Genomic DNA, 18917 nt, shown 5'->3' with positions numbered 1-18917 from the left:
GGCCTGCCAACCTCACACTACAACTCCCACCATGCATCTCTTCCCCTCTGGCCTCTCAATAGGTATTGTAACTTGCGTTCTGCGTGGGGCAACTTCCGCGCCTAGCATCGCAAAAACGGATAGTTATAGTGGCCAGAATTACGTCCGGAGCAGGGCGTCGCAAGGGTTGCTGGGAAACATATAACTCTAATTTTCTTCCGCCAGTTGATTAAATAGTCCCATAGTCACCTTGCGCAACGGAAAATAAACTCGAAGAGCACCTTCCTACTCTAGATTTAAGTAGGAACACTGAATAATAAAGAAAATTTGAGTAAAATGGATTCCTGTTTTGGCGTGCGGCCTGGAGACATCTAGGGGGCGCGAGCGGAGGGATCTCACTCTATATAAGAGAGCCGGCCCCGTAGCTGGGTCCTCTCTCGCCTCGGCGCTTCCAAGATGGTGAGTGCTAGCGCGTGGGGAATAGTTCGGGGCCGGGTGGAGACTGAGAGGAGCCGATTCTGAGATTGCGGGGAGGGTTGAAAGCCTGGACAGCGGTGGAAGAAAGGAAAGAGGGTATGTTTCTTCCCGGCTTGGAGGGATCTGCGGAGGGACTGGAGATGTGAGTCGCGCTTTCTTGGGGGTGGTCGGCAAGGAATGTGGCCGGATGGGGGCTAAGGCCGGGTAAGTTGCTCCTTCTTAATGGAATCTTCATCCTGACGCAGACCAAGAAAAGAAGGAACAACGGTCGTGCCAAAAAGGGCCGCGGCCATGTGCAGCCTATTCGCTGCACCAACTGTGCCCGATGTGTGCCCAAGGATAAGGCCATTAAGAAGTTTGTCATTCGGAACATCGTAGAGGCCGCAGCCGTCAGGGACATTTCTGAAGCGAGTGTTTTCGATGGTGAGTCCGCAGCTCGAAATGTGCGAGTATCCTGATAACCTAAAACCACCTCCCGCCGCCACCCCATTCGTGGGCTCCGTTCTTTGGAGCATCCCCAGCACTTCCTTGCACTGTTAACGGTTGTTGTCGGTAGAGGAGAATGGTGTTTTTGCTGCGTTATGTGCCGTTTTGAGCCCTGTCTGGACAGAGAGTTTTTTTTGTGGTCTTGCACAGTCTTTGAGTCTTATAGGGGATGAGATTCTAGAAGCACTTTCAGTGCTTATCCTGTATGAAAACTTGGGGAGCACTGGCTGTAAACGTGGTAAATGTAAAAAAACGTTTTGAATTGTTGGTAAACGTTTGAGTTGGCAAACTTGTGGAAAGGAGTTTTTTAAGACTGGAAGGAGTCTAGTTGGGTTGACAAGGGTAATTTTTAGAGCTATGTGTTTTCTTGTCATTTTCTTTTTATAAGACTTGTTAGATTTCTTAGGTAATTGGGAATGGGGACAGAAGTAGGCATTAGGGCTGGTGCAATTACTGAAGGAACTGCATTCCATCCTATTGCATCTGGTGTGGATTTAGTCCCTGTGGTGACAGGATGGGCTGGTAGGGGATCATTTATTTGTGAACTCTGTGCCTGTGTTTAGGTATAAACCGAACAGTTGGCTTTGGGAGTGAAATCTTGTAGGTATGCCTGACTTGTGAGTTTATTTTTGAGGGTTAGAAGGAACAAAGAAGAACAGGGCAAAGTGGGTACTGTATCTAATATCACAGCTCTAATTATTTTTGTTTCTTAGCCTATGTACTTCCCAAGCTGTATGTGAAACTACATTACTGCGTGAGTTGTGCCATTCACAGCAAGGTAGTCAGGAATCGCTCTCGGGAAGCCCGTAAGGACCGAACACCTCCACCCCGATTTAGACCTGCGGTGAGTACCTTAAAAGAGGTATGGAAATGAGAGGGGTAGTTCAGTTTAGTCACTCAGTCGTGTCTGACTCTTTGCAACCCCATGGACTGCAGCGAGACTTCTCCAATACCACATTTGAAAAGCAAGTAGAAAGTCCTTTTTGTGAGTTTTTTTTGGCAGTCAAAAGTCAGAGATTATCTTCTAGTAGACAGCTGCACCAATTCTTAGCCTTCAGGCTCTTGAATCCTTGGAGATAGGATTGTACTTTGCACATTAATCCATTTTTAAACCCATGGGAGAGCCAAGGATAGGCTGTGCCTATCTATAAACATCTCAGGAGACATCCCACAGCAGTTACATGGTCCGGATTTACTACTTGAACCTGGTTTTACTGAGCAAACTGGGATTTGGGACCACCAGGTTTACCATTTGTTTTCACCATGAATGGGACAAAACCAGATCTGGGATTTAGTATCTGGGTCATGAAGATCTGTTTTGTTGGGGTAATAGAGGAAAGATAAATGAGGACAAGGAAAATCAAATTAAGATCTCTGCCTATGGGTGGGGTCAACTAAGTCTGGTAAAACCCACACCTGAAACATTTGCTTTCAAGTTAGTCTGTTTCAGATTGAGTAATGTCATCTCCTTCCACATCTATCCATGCCTTTATGGACCAAATAATACACTGTTAGTGATGGGGAGGTAGTGGTTGGGTTTTTTGAGGGGACGCTTCCATGGATGGTTTTTTAATTCTTTCACTTTGTCTTTCAGGGTGCTGCCCCACGTCCTCCACCAAAGCCCATGTAAGGATCCAAGTCCTTAAAGACTGAAGAATATTGGTTTCTCTGAAAAGACAATAAAATGGAAATTATACTTTATGTTGCATGTTGAATATATGTTGTCAGATGAAGTGGGGGTCGTGTACATTTGGTCTCCCCAGTTTGCATAGCTTAGGGATGAGGGCGAGGAATTAGGGCATCTGTGTTTGATTAATTCAGCTTGGCAAATGGCTTAAGTTGGTGTCTTAAAAATGGGGAGGAAACTAGCAGAGGGAGGAGTGCATCAGGAAGTCACTTAGACTAAGGTGTGCATTCCTCTTGTGGCAACATGAAGACTTTAATAAAAGTCCACAACTTGAATAGCATAAGGGGATCTGTATTCAGGTCCTTAACCTCAAGTCAGGTTTACCTGCCTACCTTGATCTGCTGCTAAGCTAATCACCCAGCCTTCATCTTTCTGTGGTACATTGCTCTGTGAGGTGACAATGCCCTGAATGGCAGGCATTTGTAGAAATTTGTGGAAGTCCCATAAGAGGGAACTTTGTGCAGAAAGTCTGGGAAAAGGCTGTAGTCTGTGTGACAATGGCTCATTTGTTTCAGAATTCAGAAATTAGAGGGTTCCCAGCTAGCAATACACAGTTGACCCTTTAACAACATGGGTTTAACTGCAGGGGGCGGGGGTGGTTTTGTTTTCAGTAAATACATAATACACCATCCACAGTTGTTGAATCCTCAAGTGTGAAAGTACAGACAGATACAAAAGGCTAACTCTAAAATTAATTATATACGGATTTTTGAAGAGATGGTGCCCCTAACCAATGCTTTGTCCAAAATTATATGTAAATGTGTGCTAAGGACTTTTGCTGGTTAGGTTGTATGAATTTTTTACCTTAAGCTAAACTAGTAGCTTGGAAGTTTTGATTAAAGTACGCATTGTTCTGGGAAACAAGTTTTCGCAAATGTTTGTATTCAAAGGATATGATAGCAAAGAAGGGGTGGATTGTTTTGGAGCAGAATGGTGGTCCTGTTAATGGGAGAACCTTTAACTAAAGAAACCCAGTTGGAAATTGTTGCTCTGTCTTGCTTATGGTCTGCATACTTATACATGTGCTGAAACAGCTGTGGCAAGTCCTGGATTTGTTAGAACACTGTAGGTGTGGGTTTCCATCCTTTGGGGAGACTTCCGCCAATATCTGTGCTCCTTCATTCCTCTACATTTATGACCCCGTTAACACCAATGATAAAACATTGGATAGAAGAAAGTCCCGTTCATGGTGAAAACAAATGGTAAACCTGGTGGTCCCAAATCCCAGTTTGCTCAGTAAAACCAGGTTCAAGTAGTAAATCAACCATATAACTGCTGTGAGATATCTCTTGAGATGTTTATAGGTAGGCACAACCTATCCTTGGCTCTCCCATGGGTTTAAAAATGGATTAATGTGCAAAGTACAATCCTATCTCCAAGGATTCAAGAGCCTGAAGGCTAAGAATTGGTGTAGCTGTCGACTAGAAGATAATCTCTGACTTTTGACTGCCAGAAAAAACTCACAAAAGGACTCCACATGCTTCAGGCTTTAAAATAGCCCCACCCCACCTCCCAATCTACCACCAGTTTCGAAGTTGTGTCTAATGGGCAATCAGGATATCTAATGTTCCACCTGTTAAAAGTTTAAGCCCTATATAGACATCCATAATTTGTCTTAGGAAAGAATGCCACTTAGAAGTAGCCCACAGATCATTTTCAGATGTTTGCACTGCAAGATCAGTGGTCTGTTCTTAAGCTCTTGTGGGCTGATAATTTTAGTGAAGTGAAGCGAGCTCTCTCAGTCGGAGTCCGACTCTGCAACCCCGTGGACTGTAGCCCACCAGGCTCTGCCATCCATGGGATTCTCCAGGCAAGAATACTGGAGTGGGTTGCCATTTCCTTCTCCAGGGGAACTTCCTGACCCAGGGATTGCAGGCAGGAGCTTTACTCTCTGAGACAGTTAGTCACAAAAAAGATGATAACAGATCTTTGAGCCCTTACCTCTTACCCCTCACCCTCAGCTTGTTCTAATGGACTATTAGAAACGGGAGAATTGCAGTCTCACCACCTCACCTCTGTAACATTTCTGGTGAAGAGTATTCAAGCCAGGTAGAAGCTTCAGGGCTTTTCAGTCATTGGTCCAATGTCCACCTGTGAGGTTATTGGATTTCAAGTCAATTCCCTGTGGTAACCAGGTTTCATTGAGGTCCTGGACCATCCTTTCCTTCAACCTCAATTCCTGGCTTTTCATATTTGTTTGCCTCTCTCTCCATAACTTAGCATGTATGGGTACTTTGTTTGAGTACAAGTTCTCTATTAAAACAAGCATCTGACTGTCTCGTGATCAGTGGCTAAGACTGCTCCCAATGCAGGGGGCCTGGGTTCAATCCCTGGTCAGGGAACTAGATCCCACATGCGACAGCTAAGAGTTTGAAAGTTGCAACTAAAAAGATGCTGTGTGTGCAGTTAAGACCTGGCACAGCTAAATAAATACACAAAATGCTAGTTGATTTAAGAGACCTGACTTCTAAATGTAAATCTCACCTCATACTTGGAACTATGCGACCTTGGGTAAGTTCAGTACAGTCGCTCAGTCGTGTCTGACTCTGACCCCATGAACTGCAGCACTCCAGGCCTCCCTGTCCATCACCAACTCCGGAGTCTACCCAAACCCATGTCCATCGAGTCAGTGATGTCATCCAACCATCTCATCCTCTGTCACCCCTTCTCCTGCCCCCAATCCTTCCCAGCATTAGGGTCTTTTCCAATGAGTCAACTCTTCACATGAAGTGGCCAAAGTATTGGAGTTTCAGCTTCAACATCAGTCCTTCCAATGAACACCCAGGACTGATCTCCTTTAGGATGGACTGGGGATCTTGCAATCCAAGGGACTCTCAAGAGTCTTCTCCAACCACAGTGGGTGAGTTACCTAACCTCTGCCTTCAATTTTCTAATCTTTAGGAAAGTCATTCCTATATCAGTATTTTGGTGTGGCTTAAGTGATACAAAACGATCTTTTATTCAAGAAATATTGAGAACCTACTAGGTGCCAACATTTCTAAGTGCTAAAGACATAAGTGGTGACCAAGACTCTGGTCTCAGAGCATTACATTTTATTTGGGGAGGAGTGTGAGAGGGTGGTTAGGCCTGAGGAAGGGCTACAGTTTTATAAAAGATGGTCTAGTAAGATTGATAGATAACAATTAGAAAAAGTGAAAGAGAAGCCATTTACATAAATGGAGAAATAGCTCTCCAGCAGAGATAATAACAACTACAAATGCCCTGAGGCAAGAGTATCCCTCGGTTCAGTTCAGTCACTCAGTCGTGTCTGACCTTTGCAACCCCATGGACTGCAGGGCACCAGGCTTCCCTGTCCATCACCAACTCCTGGAGCTTGCTCAAACTCACGTCCATCAAGTCGGTGATGCAGGCTAACCATCTCATCCTCTGTCGTAATCTTCTCCCACCTTCATTTCCCAGCATCAGGGTCTTTTCCAATAAGTCAGCTCTTCGCATCAGGTGGCCAAAGTATTAGAACTTCAGCTTCAGCATCAGTCCTTCCAATGAATATTCAGGACTGATTTCCTTTAGGATTGACAGGTTTGATCTTGCAGTCCAAGGGACATTCAAGAGTCCTCTCCAACACCACAGTTCAAAAGCATCAGTTCTTCAGTGCTCAGTTTTCTTTATGGTCCAACTCACATGCATACATGACTACTGGAAAAACCATAGCTTTGACTAGATGGACCTTTATTAGCACCTGGCATGTCACAAAAAGCAAAGCAGTCACTGGCTGAATTCCAGTGGACTGGGGGAAAGTGGTTCAGGTCTAAAATCCTTTATTTGAAATCCTTGAAAACTTATTTGCATTGGAATTACTTTTTGATTTTAGAACGGTAATACAGACCATATACTATTTAATAGATAACATTCTCAAAGTGACATGAAAGTGTTAGTCGCTCAGTCGTGTCCAACTCTGCAACCCCATGGACTGTAGCCCCCAGGCTCCTCTGTCCATGGGATTTTCCAGGCAAGAGTACTGGAGTGGGTTGCCATTTCCTTCTCCAATACATGAAAGTAAAAAGTGAAAGTGAAGTCGCTCAGTCGTGTCCAACTCTTAGCAACCCCATGGACTGCAGCCTACCAGGCTCCTCCGTCCGTGGGATTTTCCAGGCAAGAGTACTGGAGTGGGGTGCCATTGCCTTCTCCGAGGGTTTCTGCAGTAAAATACAAAAATGGTCATGTTAAGTAGAAAAAAGGAAGACTATATTTCATGTCAGGTTTTGCTGCCATGAGTTCAAAAAATCTTGAGTTTTAGAGCTGTTTTGTTTTTTCAGTTGCAAACAAGGGATTGTGTAACTGATACACAAAGTTAGAGAAGACAGGTCCAGAGGACTTCCCTGGTGGTCCAGTGGTTAAGAATCCACCTTACAAAAAAAAAAAAGAATCCACCTTACAGAGCAGGAGACACAAGTTCAATTTCTGATCCAGGAACTAAGATCCCATGGGCGGTGCCGAGGGGCAACTAAACCCCAAAGCTACGACTTCTGAGCCCAAGTGCTCTGCAGTCCACATGCCACAATGAAGATATTGTGTGCTGCAACAAAGACCCAAAGCAGCCAGCAGATAGACAGATACTAAAAAATATAACAAAAGACATGTCCAGATCACATGGGGCCTTTTAGGCCCTGGCAGACTCTGGACTCTACTCAAAGTCTGATAGTAAACAATGAGATATCACTTCACACTACTAAGACAGCTATAATAATAAAGTGCTGGTGACAGTGTGGTGAAACGAACCTTTACACACTTCTGATAAAAATGTAAAATGGTGTAACCACTTTGGAAAACAATCTGGCAGTTTCCTAAAAATATTCAACAGGGAGTTACCATATCACCCAGCATTCCATGTACCCAAAAGAACATGAAACTTACACATATCCACACAAAGACTTGTACATGAATGTTCAGAACAGCATGATAGCTGAAAAATAGGAAAAAATGTCCATCAACTGCTGATTGTATAAATAGATCAATAAAGACAGAAAATAGATTAGGGATAGGAAGGTGGGGGAAAGGGGACCAGTTGTTAAATGGTATGGGATTTCTTTTAGAGGTAATGAAAATATTCTGAAATTGCAGTACAGTTGCACAGTTCTGTGAAGCTATTAAAAACTACTGAGTTGCACATTTTATGTGGGTGATGTGATTAGTGTGGTATGTGAATTTACAGCTCAATAAACCTATTACAAAAATATATCACACAAAAAATGTGATAGTAATCTATTGGAAAATTTTGAGCAGAGCAGTGACATAATCTGACTGATCTAGTCAGTTCATAAAAAATACTAGCTTTTCTTTTTCTTTTTTTTCTTCCAGTTTTATTGAAATATAATTAACATACAACACTGTATAAGTTTAAGATGTATAGCATAACGATTTGACTTAACATAAATCAGAAATTACTACCACAATAGTGAACACTGTCTCATTTAAACACAAAATTAAAGAAATATTTTTTTTCCTTGTGATGAGAATTCTTAGGATTTACTCGTAACATCTTTCATATATAACATACAGCGATTTATCATGTACATTAATCCCTAGTACTTATCTATCTTATAACTGGAAATTTGTGCCTGTGACCACCTTCATCCAATCCCCCCTCCACTCATGCCCAGCTATCCTTTTTCTGATACTTTTGCTTGGTTGGTTTTGGGCCATGCTGCACAGCATGTGGGATCTTATTAATAGTTCCCCCACAAGGGACCATACCTGTGTGCACCCTGCAGTGGAAGCACGGAGTCTTAACCACTGGACCACATGGAAGTCCCTCTGATTCTTTTTCTTATATCATAGGTACCTCTGGAGGCCAGATGAGTATCTCCCAAACGTCAGGCATTTTTGTACCTCTTGCTATTTCTGGTGTACATATGCAGTCATTTTCTTTAAATTGACTCACTTTTCACATATGTTTATTATCTGCTGCAAAAAGCTTTATTGTTTCCATTTGGTCATATGTTTATTAGCAAAGAAAAAAATTGTATCAGTATTCCTCCTGGAAAACTAACAACTCTTAGAAGGTAATTTTTAAACTCTACAGTGTAAATTTGGGGTCCACCGGGGACTTCCCTGGTGGTCCAGTGGTCAAGAATCCGACTGCCAATGCAGAACATGGGTTCAATCCATGGTCCGAGAAATAGGATCCCACATGCCACCAGGCAACTAAGCCTCAGTATTGTATACTGAGGCTGAGAGCCCTAGAGCCTGTGCTCCACAACAAGAGAACCCACTGCAACTCACAGCAACAAAGAGCCTGTGCACCACAACACAGCACAGTCAAAAATAAGTAATTTTTAAAAGGGTTCATCACTACTTTTTATCACCAAAATGGTACAAAAAAAACTGGTAGCATCCCAAGAATGTCCCTGGGAAGTGCTTCACAAGGTCAGGGGCAGTGTCTAGATAGTCAGTTATATTGCCTGACATACAGCAGGAGCTCAACATTGGTGGATGAATAAATATGCTTGACCAATGGAAAAGTCAGGGGTTAATGAAATAATTTCCCTTGTAGAATCACCCCTACCATTTAAATACAATGCACAGCATGATTCAAAGTGCCTGGGATTCGGTCTGGAAATCTGCAATTTTACAGCATACCCCCAAAATTCTGACACAATTGGTCTGCAGACCACACTTTGAAAAATATTAAAGAATTGTTCTAGGGAAAGAAGAAGACTAAGCATGATTGGTTTGCTCTGGTTTGAGAATATAAACATGGAAATCATGGTGCTCTTTCAGTCATGGCTGATTGGTGGATGGAGGAGTCCAAGATCAACCGAGAGAAAAGGAAGGCCAAAAAGGAACTGATTGGGAAAAACAAGAGTGACTGAGGGACTCAGAGTCTTGAGCAAAAGGGCAAATTCAAAAGGTATGGTATGGGGGAAGTGGCTTGATCCCCCTTCACAACTAGTTATAATGCAGAAAGTAAGGAATTCAAAAAGTGCAAAAGCATACAGGGTGAAAATAACTTAAATCCCCCCAGCTATACAGGAGATAAACTTTTATAACTAGTTTCCTGAATAAATATATATACTACAAGCAAATACAGGGCTTCCCAAGTGGCGCCAGCAGTAAAGAACCTGCCTGCCAAAGCAGGAGATGCAAGAGACGCAGGTTTGATCCCTGGATTGGGAAGATCCCCTGAAGGAAGACCTGGCAACCCACTCCAGGATTCTTGCCTGGAGAATCTCATGGACAGAGAAACCTGGCGGGCTACAGTCCATAGGATCACAAAGAGTCAGGTGTGACTAAAGTGACTTAGCATGCAGCACACAAGCAAATACATATATATTTTACACATTGTGTGAGTGTGCTCAGTTGCTCAGTCATGTCAGATTCTTTTCAACCCTATGGACTGTATCCCTCCAGGCTCCTTTGTCCATGGGATTCTCCAGGCAAGAATACTAGAGTGGGTTGCCATTTCCTCCTCCAGGGGATCTGCCTGACCCAGGGATCAAACTCCCCTCTGTATCTCCTTCATTGGCAGGTGGGTTTTTTACCAAAAGCCACCTGGAAAGCCCAGACACATGGTGGCACACTATACTCTGCAAGAGAAGAAAATTGGGACTTCCCTGGTGGTCCAGTAGTTAAGGCTCTGCACTTTCACTGCAGGGGAATGGGTTCCCTCCCTTGTCAGGGAATTAAGATCCTGCAAGCTGTGCAGCACAGCAATAAATAAAACATATTGAAAATATTGATTTTTTTTTGTCCCTGACTAGGCATTGAACCCTCAGCAGTGAAAGTGTTGAGTCCTAACCAGTAGAATGCCACATCCCACTCTCTGAAATGATGCTTTTGAACTGTGATGTTGGAGAAGATTCTTGAGAGTCCATTGGACTGCAAGGAAATCAAACCTAATCAGGGAATTAAGATTGTGCAAGCTGGGACTTCCCTGGTTGTCCAGCGGCTAAGACTCCATGTTCCCAATGCAGGAGGCTGGATTGTGGCTCAGCAGTAAAGAATCCGCCTGCCAAACAGGAGACGTGGGTTTGATCCCCCGGTTGGGAAGATCCCCTGGAGAAGGAAATGGTAACCCACTCCAGTATTCTTGCCTGGAGAATTCCATGGGCAGAGAAGCCTGGCAGGTTACAGCCCATGGGGTCTCAAAAGAATTGGAGGGGACATAGTGACTAAACAACAGCAACAGTTAACTAGATCCCATGTGCCAAAACTAAAAATCTCTCATGCTGCAACAAAGATCGAAGATCCCTCACGCCACAACTGAGACCTGGCACAGTTGAATAAATAAATATGTAAAAAGACCCTGCAGTTGGGGCTGTGGGGGCAGGAAGCAGAGAGTTTTCGTTACTGGTCAAGGGTCCTTTTGGGAGAACCAGGTTTCCTTTAGAGCAGATGGTGAAGGGAGTGTTAAAGTTGGGGGTTTTTACTGATAATGAACCCTGAGGTCTGAGGGCCGTGAAAATGTTTCAGGAGATGGAGAAAAAAAATGGGATCAGAAATGACTGCATGGGCATTTGAACCTGGGAGATGCCTGAAGGGTGACCTGGAGTCCTAGGCCCCTTATGGTGACCTCACTGCACATGAACAAGGATGAGGGCCGAGGTACAATGAGTCCTGGTACAATGACTCCTGGCAGACATTATGGCTCACAAGCCCCACGTGCAGTGGAGCACTGAGTCCCAGCTCACCTGTCTACAGGCACCCAGACAAATGCTTTGTCTCCTGCATCGCAGGTGGATTCTTTACCCACTGAGCCACCAGGGAAGCCCCTGAACCTCCATACATTCATTTAAAAATAGTAGTAGCTGTATAGCACAGGAAACTCTAGTCAATGCTCTGTGGTGACCTAAATGGGAAGGCAATCCAAAAAAGAGGGATATATGTTTATGTATAGCTGATTCACTTTGCTGTGCAGTAGAAACTCTGGAGGAGGGCATGGCAACCCACTTCAGTATTCTTGCTTGGAAAATCCCATGGACAGGAAAGCCTGGCAAGCTATCGTCCTTGGGGTTGCAAAAGAGCCAGACACGACTGACTGTACGCACAGGAGAAACTGACTCAACACTGTAGAGAAACTATACTCCAACAAAATTTTAAAAAATAAATAAAAAATAAAAATGGTAGTAGTAGTTATTCCACGGGACTGTTTTGAGAATAAAATAATATATGCAAGGGACTTTGCATAAAACCTGCTAGGTAATTTGGCATTACAAATGGTGGTACCTATTATTCCTGGCCCAGGCTTCAGCTTTGCATGTTTTACAAACTCAGATTTTATTTATTTATTTTTTGAGTCAACTTTAAAAAAAAATAACTTTATGTATTTATTTATGTATTTTTGGCTGTGCTAGTTCTTCATTGCTCCACAGGCTTTTCTCTCGTTTCGGAGGTTGGGGCTACTATCTAGTTGTGGTGTTGGGGCTCCTCGTTGCCATGGTTTCTCTTGTTGCAGCTTCCAGGCTCTGGAGCATAGGCTTAATAATTGTGGTGCAAGGGCTTAGTTGTTCTGAGGCATGTGGGATCTTCCCAGAACCAGGGATTGAACCTGTATACCTGGCATTGGCAGGCGGATTCTTTACCACTGAGCCGCCAAGGAAGCCCAAAAAACTCAATTTAAAAAATAGCTTTATTAGGAACTTCCCTGGCAGTACAGTGATTCCCCTACAGGGGCCACAAGTTCAATCCCTCGTCTGGGAACTAAAATCCCGCAAGGCAGGTGGCATGGCCAAAAAAAAAGCTTTATTGAAGGTAATTGATATACAATAAATTGTAGATATTTAAAGTGTACTATTTGAAAAATTTTGACATGTGTTCCTATGAAACCATCACAATACTCAGGATAATGAACATATAGGTCACCCCAAAAGTTTCTTCCTCCTTTGTAATCTCACTATCCTGTAACTCCCAGTCCCATACCCAGACAATCACTACTCTGCTTTTTGTCACTATATATTGGTTTGCATTCTTTAGAATTTTATATCAATGAAATCCCACAGTAGATACTTCTTTGCCTTGGCTTTTTTTTCACTCAATTATTTTGAGAGTCTTCACTATTGCATATATCAGTAGTTGTTTCATTTTTATTCCTGAGTAGGATTTCATTTTATAAATATCCCAGTTTGTTTATCCATTCACCTGCTGATGGGCATTTGTGTGTGTTTCTAATCTTGGCTATTATAAATAAAGCTGTTACAAACATTTATGTACAGTTTGTGTGGACATATGTTTTTATTTCTCGGTATGAATGCCTAGGAATGGAAGCACTGAATGAGTCACACTGTAGGTATATACTTAACTTTTTAAAAAACTGCCAAATTGTTTTCCAAAAGTGATTGTATCATTTTACATTCCTACCAGCAGTGTATGAGAGTCCCTGTTTCCTGACATTCTCTTCAACACTTGTCTGTCTTTTTAATTTTAGAAATTCTAACAGATGTTTAATGATGTCTCATTGTAGTTTTAATCTGTTTTTCCATAAAGACTTTTTTGTTTTTCCATAATAACTAATGACGTCTAGCATCTTTTCATGTGCTTATTTGCCAGATATATATCTTTTTTTTTTTTTCTCTGCCACACAGCATTCAGGATCTTAGTTCCCTGAGCAGGGATCAAAATGTGCTGCTTGTAGTGGAAGTTAAGAGTCTTATTCCTGGACTGCCAGGGAAGTCCACAGATATACAGCTTCCTTAGTGAAATGTCTTTTCGAATCTTTTTCTCCTATTTTTAAAATTAGGCTGCTTTTTTTTTTTTTCCAGTTTTATTGAAATATAATTGGCATACAGCACTGTATAAGTTAAAAGTGTACAACATAAAGATTTGACTTATATGTGTCAGTTTCGGAGAAGGCGATGGCACCCCACTCCAGTATTCTTGCCTGGAAAGTCCCATGGACAGAGGAGCCTGGTGGGCTGCAGTCCAAGGGGTCGCTAACAGTCGGACACGACTGAGCGACTTCACTTTCACTTTTCACTTGCATGCATTGGAGAAGGAAATGGCAACCCACTCCAGTGTTCTTGCCTGGAGAATCCCAGGGACAGGGGAGCCTGATGGGCTGCCGTCTATGGGGTTGCACAGAGTCTGACACGACTGAAGTGACTTAGCAGCAGCAGTATCAGTTTAGTGACCATGTATCATCTCATAAAGATACAAAATAAAAGAAAGAAATGTTTTTTCCTTGTGATGAGAACTCTTAGGATTTACTCTTAACTTTTTTTTTTGTTTTCTGTAATAAAGGAAATGTATTGGTTCACTCAATTAAAAACTCTAGGTGGGACTTGCCTGGTGGTCAGCAGTTAAGAATTGGCCTGCCAAGGGAGGGGAGGAACATTCCATCTCTGGTCCAGGAAATAAGATCCCATGTGCCCCAGAGTAACTAACCCGGAGAGCCACAACTACTGAGCCCTCAGGCCCAAAAGCTGTGCTGGGCAACAAGAGAAACCACAGAAACGAGAAGCCCACGCACCTTACCTAGAGAAAGCCCTAGGGCAGCAATGAAGAGCCTGAGCCCACGATGAAGACCCAGGGCAGCCAAAAATAGGTAAATTAATGAATGAATTACAAAAAACTATAGAGGTACATATTGCATACTACATTTCTAGTACTTATTTATCTTATAACTTGAAATTTGTAACTTTTTACCCCCTTTTTCCAATTCCTCCCACCCCCCATGCTGGTAACACAAATCTAATCTTTTTCTGAGTTTTTTTCTTTGTTTTTAAAGTATAACTGACCTACAACACGATATTAGTTCTTAATGCATAACGTAATAATTTGATATTTTATATCACAGATTGCTTTTTTTTTATTACTGAGTTTTTCAAGTCCCTTATTCTGAATGCAAATCATTTATCAAATATACAATGTGCATATTTTTCCTTCCACTTACCCTTTCATTGTTTGAACAGTGTCTTCTGAAAGCAGAGGTCATTAATTTTGTTAATCAAGTTTGTTTTCTTTTATGGATCCTGCTTTTGGTATTGAAACTAAGATATGTTCCTTACTCAGTGTCACAAAGCTTTTCTCCTGGAAGCTTTGTACATGTAGGTTTTACATCAGGTTTGTGACGCATTTAATTAATTATTTAAAAAATTTTGGCCATACCCTGTGGAATGTGGGATGCGGGATCTTTAGTTCCCTGCCTAGGGATTGAACCCATGCCCCCTCAAGTCTTAACCACTGGACCACCAGGGAAGTCCTTGTGATGCATTTAAATTAATTTTTGTATCCAGTATGAGGTAAATATTGAATTTTTTTTTTTTTTGCTTAATGATATTCCATTGTTCCAGTACTTTGTTTTTATGTATTTAGTTAATAATTTTATATATTTATTTTTGGCTTTGATGGGTCTTCATTGCGATGCTCAGCCTTCTCATTGCAGTGACTTCTCTTGTCGTGGAGCACCAGCTCTAGGGTGTGGGCTTCAGTAGTTACGGCAGTGTGGGCAAAGTAATTGCAGTTCCTGGGCTCTAGAGAACAAGCTCAATAGTTGTGGCATACAGGCTTAGTTGTTCCAAGACATGTGGGATCTTTCTGGACCAGAGGATTGAGCCTGTGTCTCCTGCACTGGCAGGCAGATTCTTTACCACTGAGCCACCAGGGAAGCCCATGTTAAATTGATTTCTTTCTTTTCGGCAGCGCTTGGTCTCCCACGCTGTGTGTGAACTTTCTCTAGTTGTGGTTATTGGGGATGACTCCTTGTCGCGGTGCTCAGACTTCTCACTGTGGTGGCTTCTCTTGTTACAGAGTGCAGGCTCTAGGATTCACAGGATTCAGAAATTGGGGTGCGTGCGCTTAGTTGCCCCGAGGCACGTGGGCCCTTCCTGGACTAAATATCATTTGTAGGTGGATTCTTTACCACTGAGCCACCAGGGAAGTCTTCCAGTGCTATTTGTTGAAAAGACTACCCTTTCTTGAATTCCCTTTGCACTTTTCTCAAAAATCACTTGACTATATATTTGGAGGACTATTTCTGGACTCTTTTCTGTTCCATTGATCTGCTTGTCTCTCTCTATTCCAATATCACATTATCTTGATCACTGAGGCTTCATAGTAAGTGGTCCCTCAGGTTGCACTCCTGGTTAATGCCTTCTCATCCTTGACCCTCAGCCAAGACCACATACTCTTAGAAGCCGTCTCTGACACCTCCAAAGAGGTGACTGCTCCTGTCTGTTCTCCCATTGCACCTGCCCCAGCGTTGGTCTCCCTGTAAGGTTACTGATGGTTTGTCTCCCTTTCCAGGCCGATTGTTAGCTCTTTGAGGGCACTACCTCTAGGGATCCCAGGCACACAGTTTGAAAAATATTTCAGAAAAAGTAAAAAACAAAGGAAACCACCCCACACAGGTGCTATAATTGCAGAATAGCTCCAAAAGTAAAGAAAGTGTCACTGTTGAAACCAAACTGTTGGCTTCTAGGAAGCATCATCGTGCAACCACATGATGGGAATAATTCCTCTACTGATGTTAAGAAGGAGATTGAGAGTGCAAATATAAGATGCAAAAATGCTGGCATTAAAAGCTGAATGTAGAAAAGCTGAGGACCCTTATGTTATCCATCTACAGTGGCCACTGAAGACAGGGGCTTAGAATCCTGCTGCCCAAATCCTCTGAGGTCTTTCCCTCCAGGCCTCCCTGCTCCATCAGTGCGGCCTGCAGCCTGGGTGCCACCAGCCCCTAGTGCTGTTGCCTTCCAACTCGGCATAGTCCAAACGGACCTCACCTTCTGTACCAAGGGCGTGGTTTTCTGCTTACTCCTGCTCTCTTTTTTTCTAATTATTAAACACAATAAAAAGGCCCAGATTTTTTTTTTTTAAAGGCCCAGATTTATTCTTTGTTCAGCTGTCTCCTAAAATGAAGGTGCCAATCTATGTATGTATTTCTAATAACACCTATCCCTAACAAAAGAATCAACATCAGTTACTTCTGTGAGTCAGTCCCTCCAGGCAAGTGGGTTAACTCAGGAGACCAAAGTGAAAAACAGGATTGTTTAATCAGCACAGGATCAGGGCTGAAGAAGTAAATTGCCCCGCTCTCCTCTAGGGACAATTTTATCTAGAGAAGATCATTTCAGTATAAACACAACACACCCTCCTTCTGTAAGAAGGATGCATTCCTGTTAACCTTTTAAAATTGTCATTAAAAAAAAAAAAATGGGACTGCCATGTTGGTTCAGTGGTTAAGGGCTTCCCTGGTGGCTCAGCTGGTAAAAAATCTGCCTGCAATGCAGGAGACCTGGGTTCAATCCCTGGGTTGGGAAGAACCCCTGGAGAAGGGAAAGGCTACCCACTCCAGTATTCTGGTCTGGAGAATTCCATGGGCTATATAGTCCATGGGGTCGCAAACAGCTGGACACGACTAAGCAATTTTCACTTTCAGTGGTTAAGAATCCACCTGCCAATGCAAGGGACATGAGTTCAATCCCTGCTCTAGGAAGATTTCACATGTCACGGGGCAACTAAACCTGTGAACAACTATTGAGTCTGCGTGCTCTAGAGCCTGAGCTCTGCAACAAGAGAAGCCCTCCCTCCCCCACAATGAGAAGTTCCTGCACCACAACTAGAGAATAACACCCACTCGCTGCAACTAGAGAAAATACTCTCCCAGCAGTGAAGACCCAGGGCAGCCAAAAAAATCAACAAAAACAAATTTGCAAAAAAAATTTTAAAATACACTTGCTGTGTTTGTACATGGAACAGTTCTAGGATTTTCAAGAAACTGCTGTGGTTGCCTCCAGGCTGTGGACCCTGGTCTAACCATCACCACCTCTCACCGACATTGCAGTGGGATAACGTTTGAAGTCACATAAGAAGGCTTCAGGTTGTCGACTGTTGTTAGTTCCCATGGTGGTTGTAACTAATTACCACAAAGTCAGTGGCTTAAAACAGCATAGCTTTATTATCTTACAGTTCTAAATGTCAGAAGGCTGATATGAGTCATACAGAGCTAAAATCAAGACAGCAGCAGAATAATATCACTCACATGTGGAATCTAAAGAAATGATACAAATGAACTTATTAACAAAGCAGAAATGCAGTCACAGATGTAAAAGACAAGCTTATGGTTACTGCGGAGAATGGAGGAGGAGGGATAAATTGGGAGACTGGGATTGACACATACACACTATTACATGTAAAATAGATAACTAATAAGGACCTACTGTACAGCACAGGGAATTCTACTCAATACTGTACAATGGCCTATATGGAAAAAGACTCTAAAAAAGAGTGGATATATGTATTACAGATTCACTTTGCTGTACAGCAAAAACTAATGCAATATTGTAAATCAATTATACCCTAATAAAAAATTGATTAAAAATATGTAAAAGTGGAATTCCATGGTGGTCCAGTGGTTAGGATTCCAGACTTTCACTGTCAGGAGCCCAGGTTTGACTCCTGGTCAGAGATCTAAGATCCCACAAGCTTCGTGGTGCGGCCATAAAAAAGGGAAAAAAGAAAAAGACAGCAGTAGAGCTGAGTTCCTTCTAGAGGCTCATGGAGAATCCACTTTCTTCCATCTTCCAGTTTTGACAGGCTATCTGCATTCCTTGGCTGTGTGGCCTCTCTTTCCCTCTTCAGGGTCAGCACCGTAGCATCTTCAGATTTCCCTGACAGTTGTACCTCCCTCTTGTAAAGATCCTTATAATCTCAATGGGCCAACCCAGATAAAGCAGGGTAATTTTCCAGTCTCAAGATTCTTAACTACATCACATCTTCAAAGTCTCTTTTACCATGTCAGGTAACATATTCACAGCCTTCATAGATTAGGATCTGGACATCTTTGGGGGTCATTAATCAGACTACAACAACCAAAAGTATCTATCCTAGTTTAGTCACCCTAACTCAAGGATTGCTTCCACCCTGAAACCTTCTCAGACCCTGCTCCTGCAGAAACAGAGCAGTCAGTCAGTTCAGTTGCTCAGTTGTGTCCAATTCTTTGCCACTCCATGGACTGCAGCACGCCAGGCTTCTCTGTCTATCACCAACTCCCGGGGCTTGCTCAAACTCATGTTCATCAAGTCCGTGATGTCATCCAACCATCTTACACTCTGTCATCCCCTTCTCTTCCTGCCTTCAATCTTTCCCAGCATCAGGGTCTTTTCCAATGAGTCAGTTCTTCCCATCAGGTGGCCAAAGTATTGGAGTTTCAGCTTCAACATCAGTCCTTCCAATGAATATTCAGGATTGATTTCCTTTAGGATGGACTGGTTGGATCTCCTTGCAGTCCAAGGGACTCTCAAGAGTCTTCTCCAACACCATAGTTCAAAAGCATCAATTCTTTGGCGCTCAGCTTTCTTTATAGTTCAACTCTCACATCCATATATGACTA

The 18917-nt window shown here is 42.7% G+C and overlaps 1 protein-coding gene across 1 annotated transcript; it reads left to right on the top strand.

Annotated features, from left to right (window-relative positions):
- The first annotated feature begins 430 nt into the window (after window positions 1–430).
- Window positions 431–3490, top strand: RPS26 (ribosomal protein S26). The gene is made up of 4 exons (NM_001015561.2): window positions 431–438; window positions 702–879; window positions 1656–1786; window positions 2537–3490. The coding sequence occupies exons 1-4, from the start codon at window positions 436–438 to the stop codon at window positions 2570–2572; spliced, it is 348 nt and encodes a 115-aa protein (NP_001015561.1). The 5' UTR covers window positions 431–435; the 3' UTR covers window positions 2573–3490.
- Window positions 3491–18917: the final 15427 nt, after the last annotated feature.

This window comes from Bos taurus, chromosome 5, assembly GCF_002263795.3.
Source record: "Bos taurus isolate L1 Dominette 01449 registration number 42190680 breed Hereford chromosome 5, ARS-UCD2.0, whole genome shotgun sequence".
Taxonomy (NCBI): domain Eukaryota; kingdom Metazoa; phylum Chordata; class Mammalia; order Artiodactyla; family Bovidae; genus Bos; species Bos taurus.
Note: the sequence above shows the minus strand (reverse complement) of the source record. Positions and strands in the feature narration are given on the sequence as shown.

Bases quoted from the DNA above. Each gene is read 5' to 3' on its own strand.
- RPS26 (NM_001015561.2), top strand. The intron at 880-1,655 runs GTGAGTCCGCAG...TTTGTTTCTTAG, and splicing joins TGAAGCGAGTGTTTTCGATG to CCTATGTACTTCCCAAGCTG. The intron at 1,787-2,536 runs GTGAGTACCTTA...TTTGTCTTTCAG, and splicing joins CACCCCGATTTAGACCTGCG to GGTGCTGCCCCACGTCCTCC.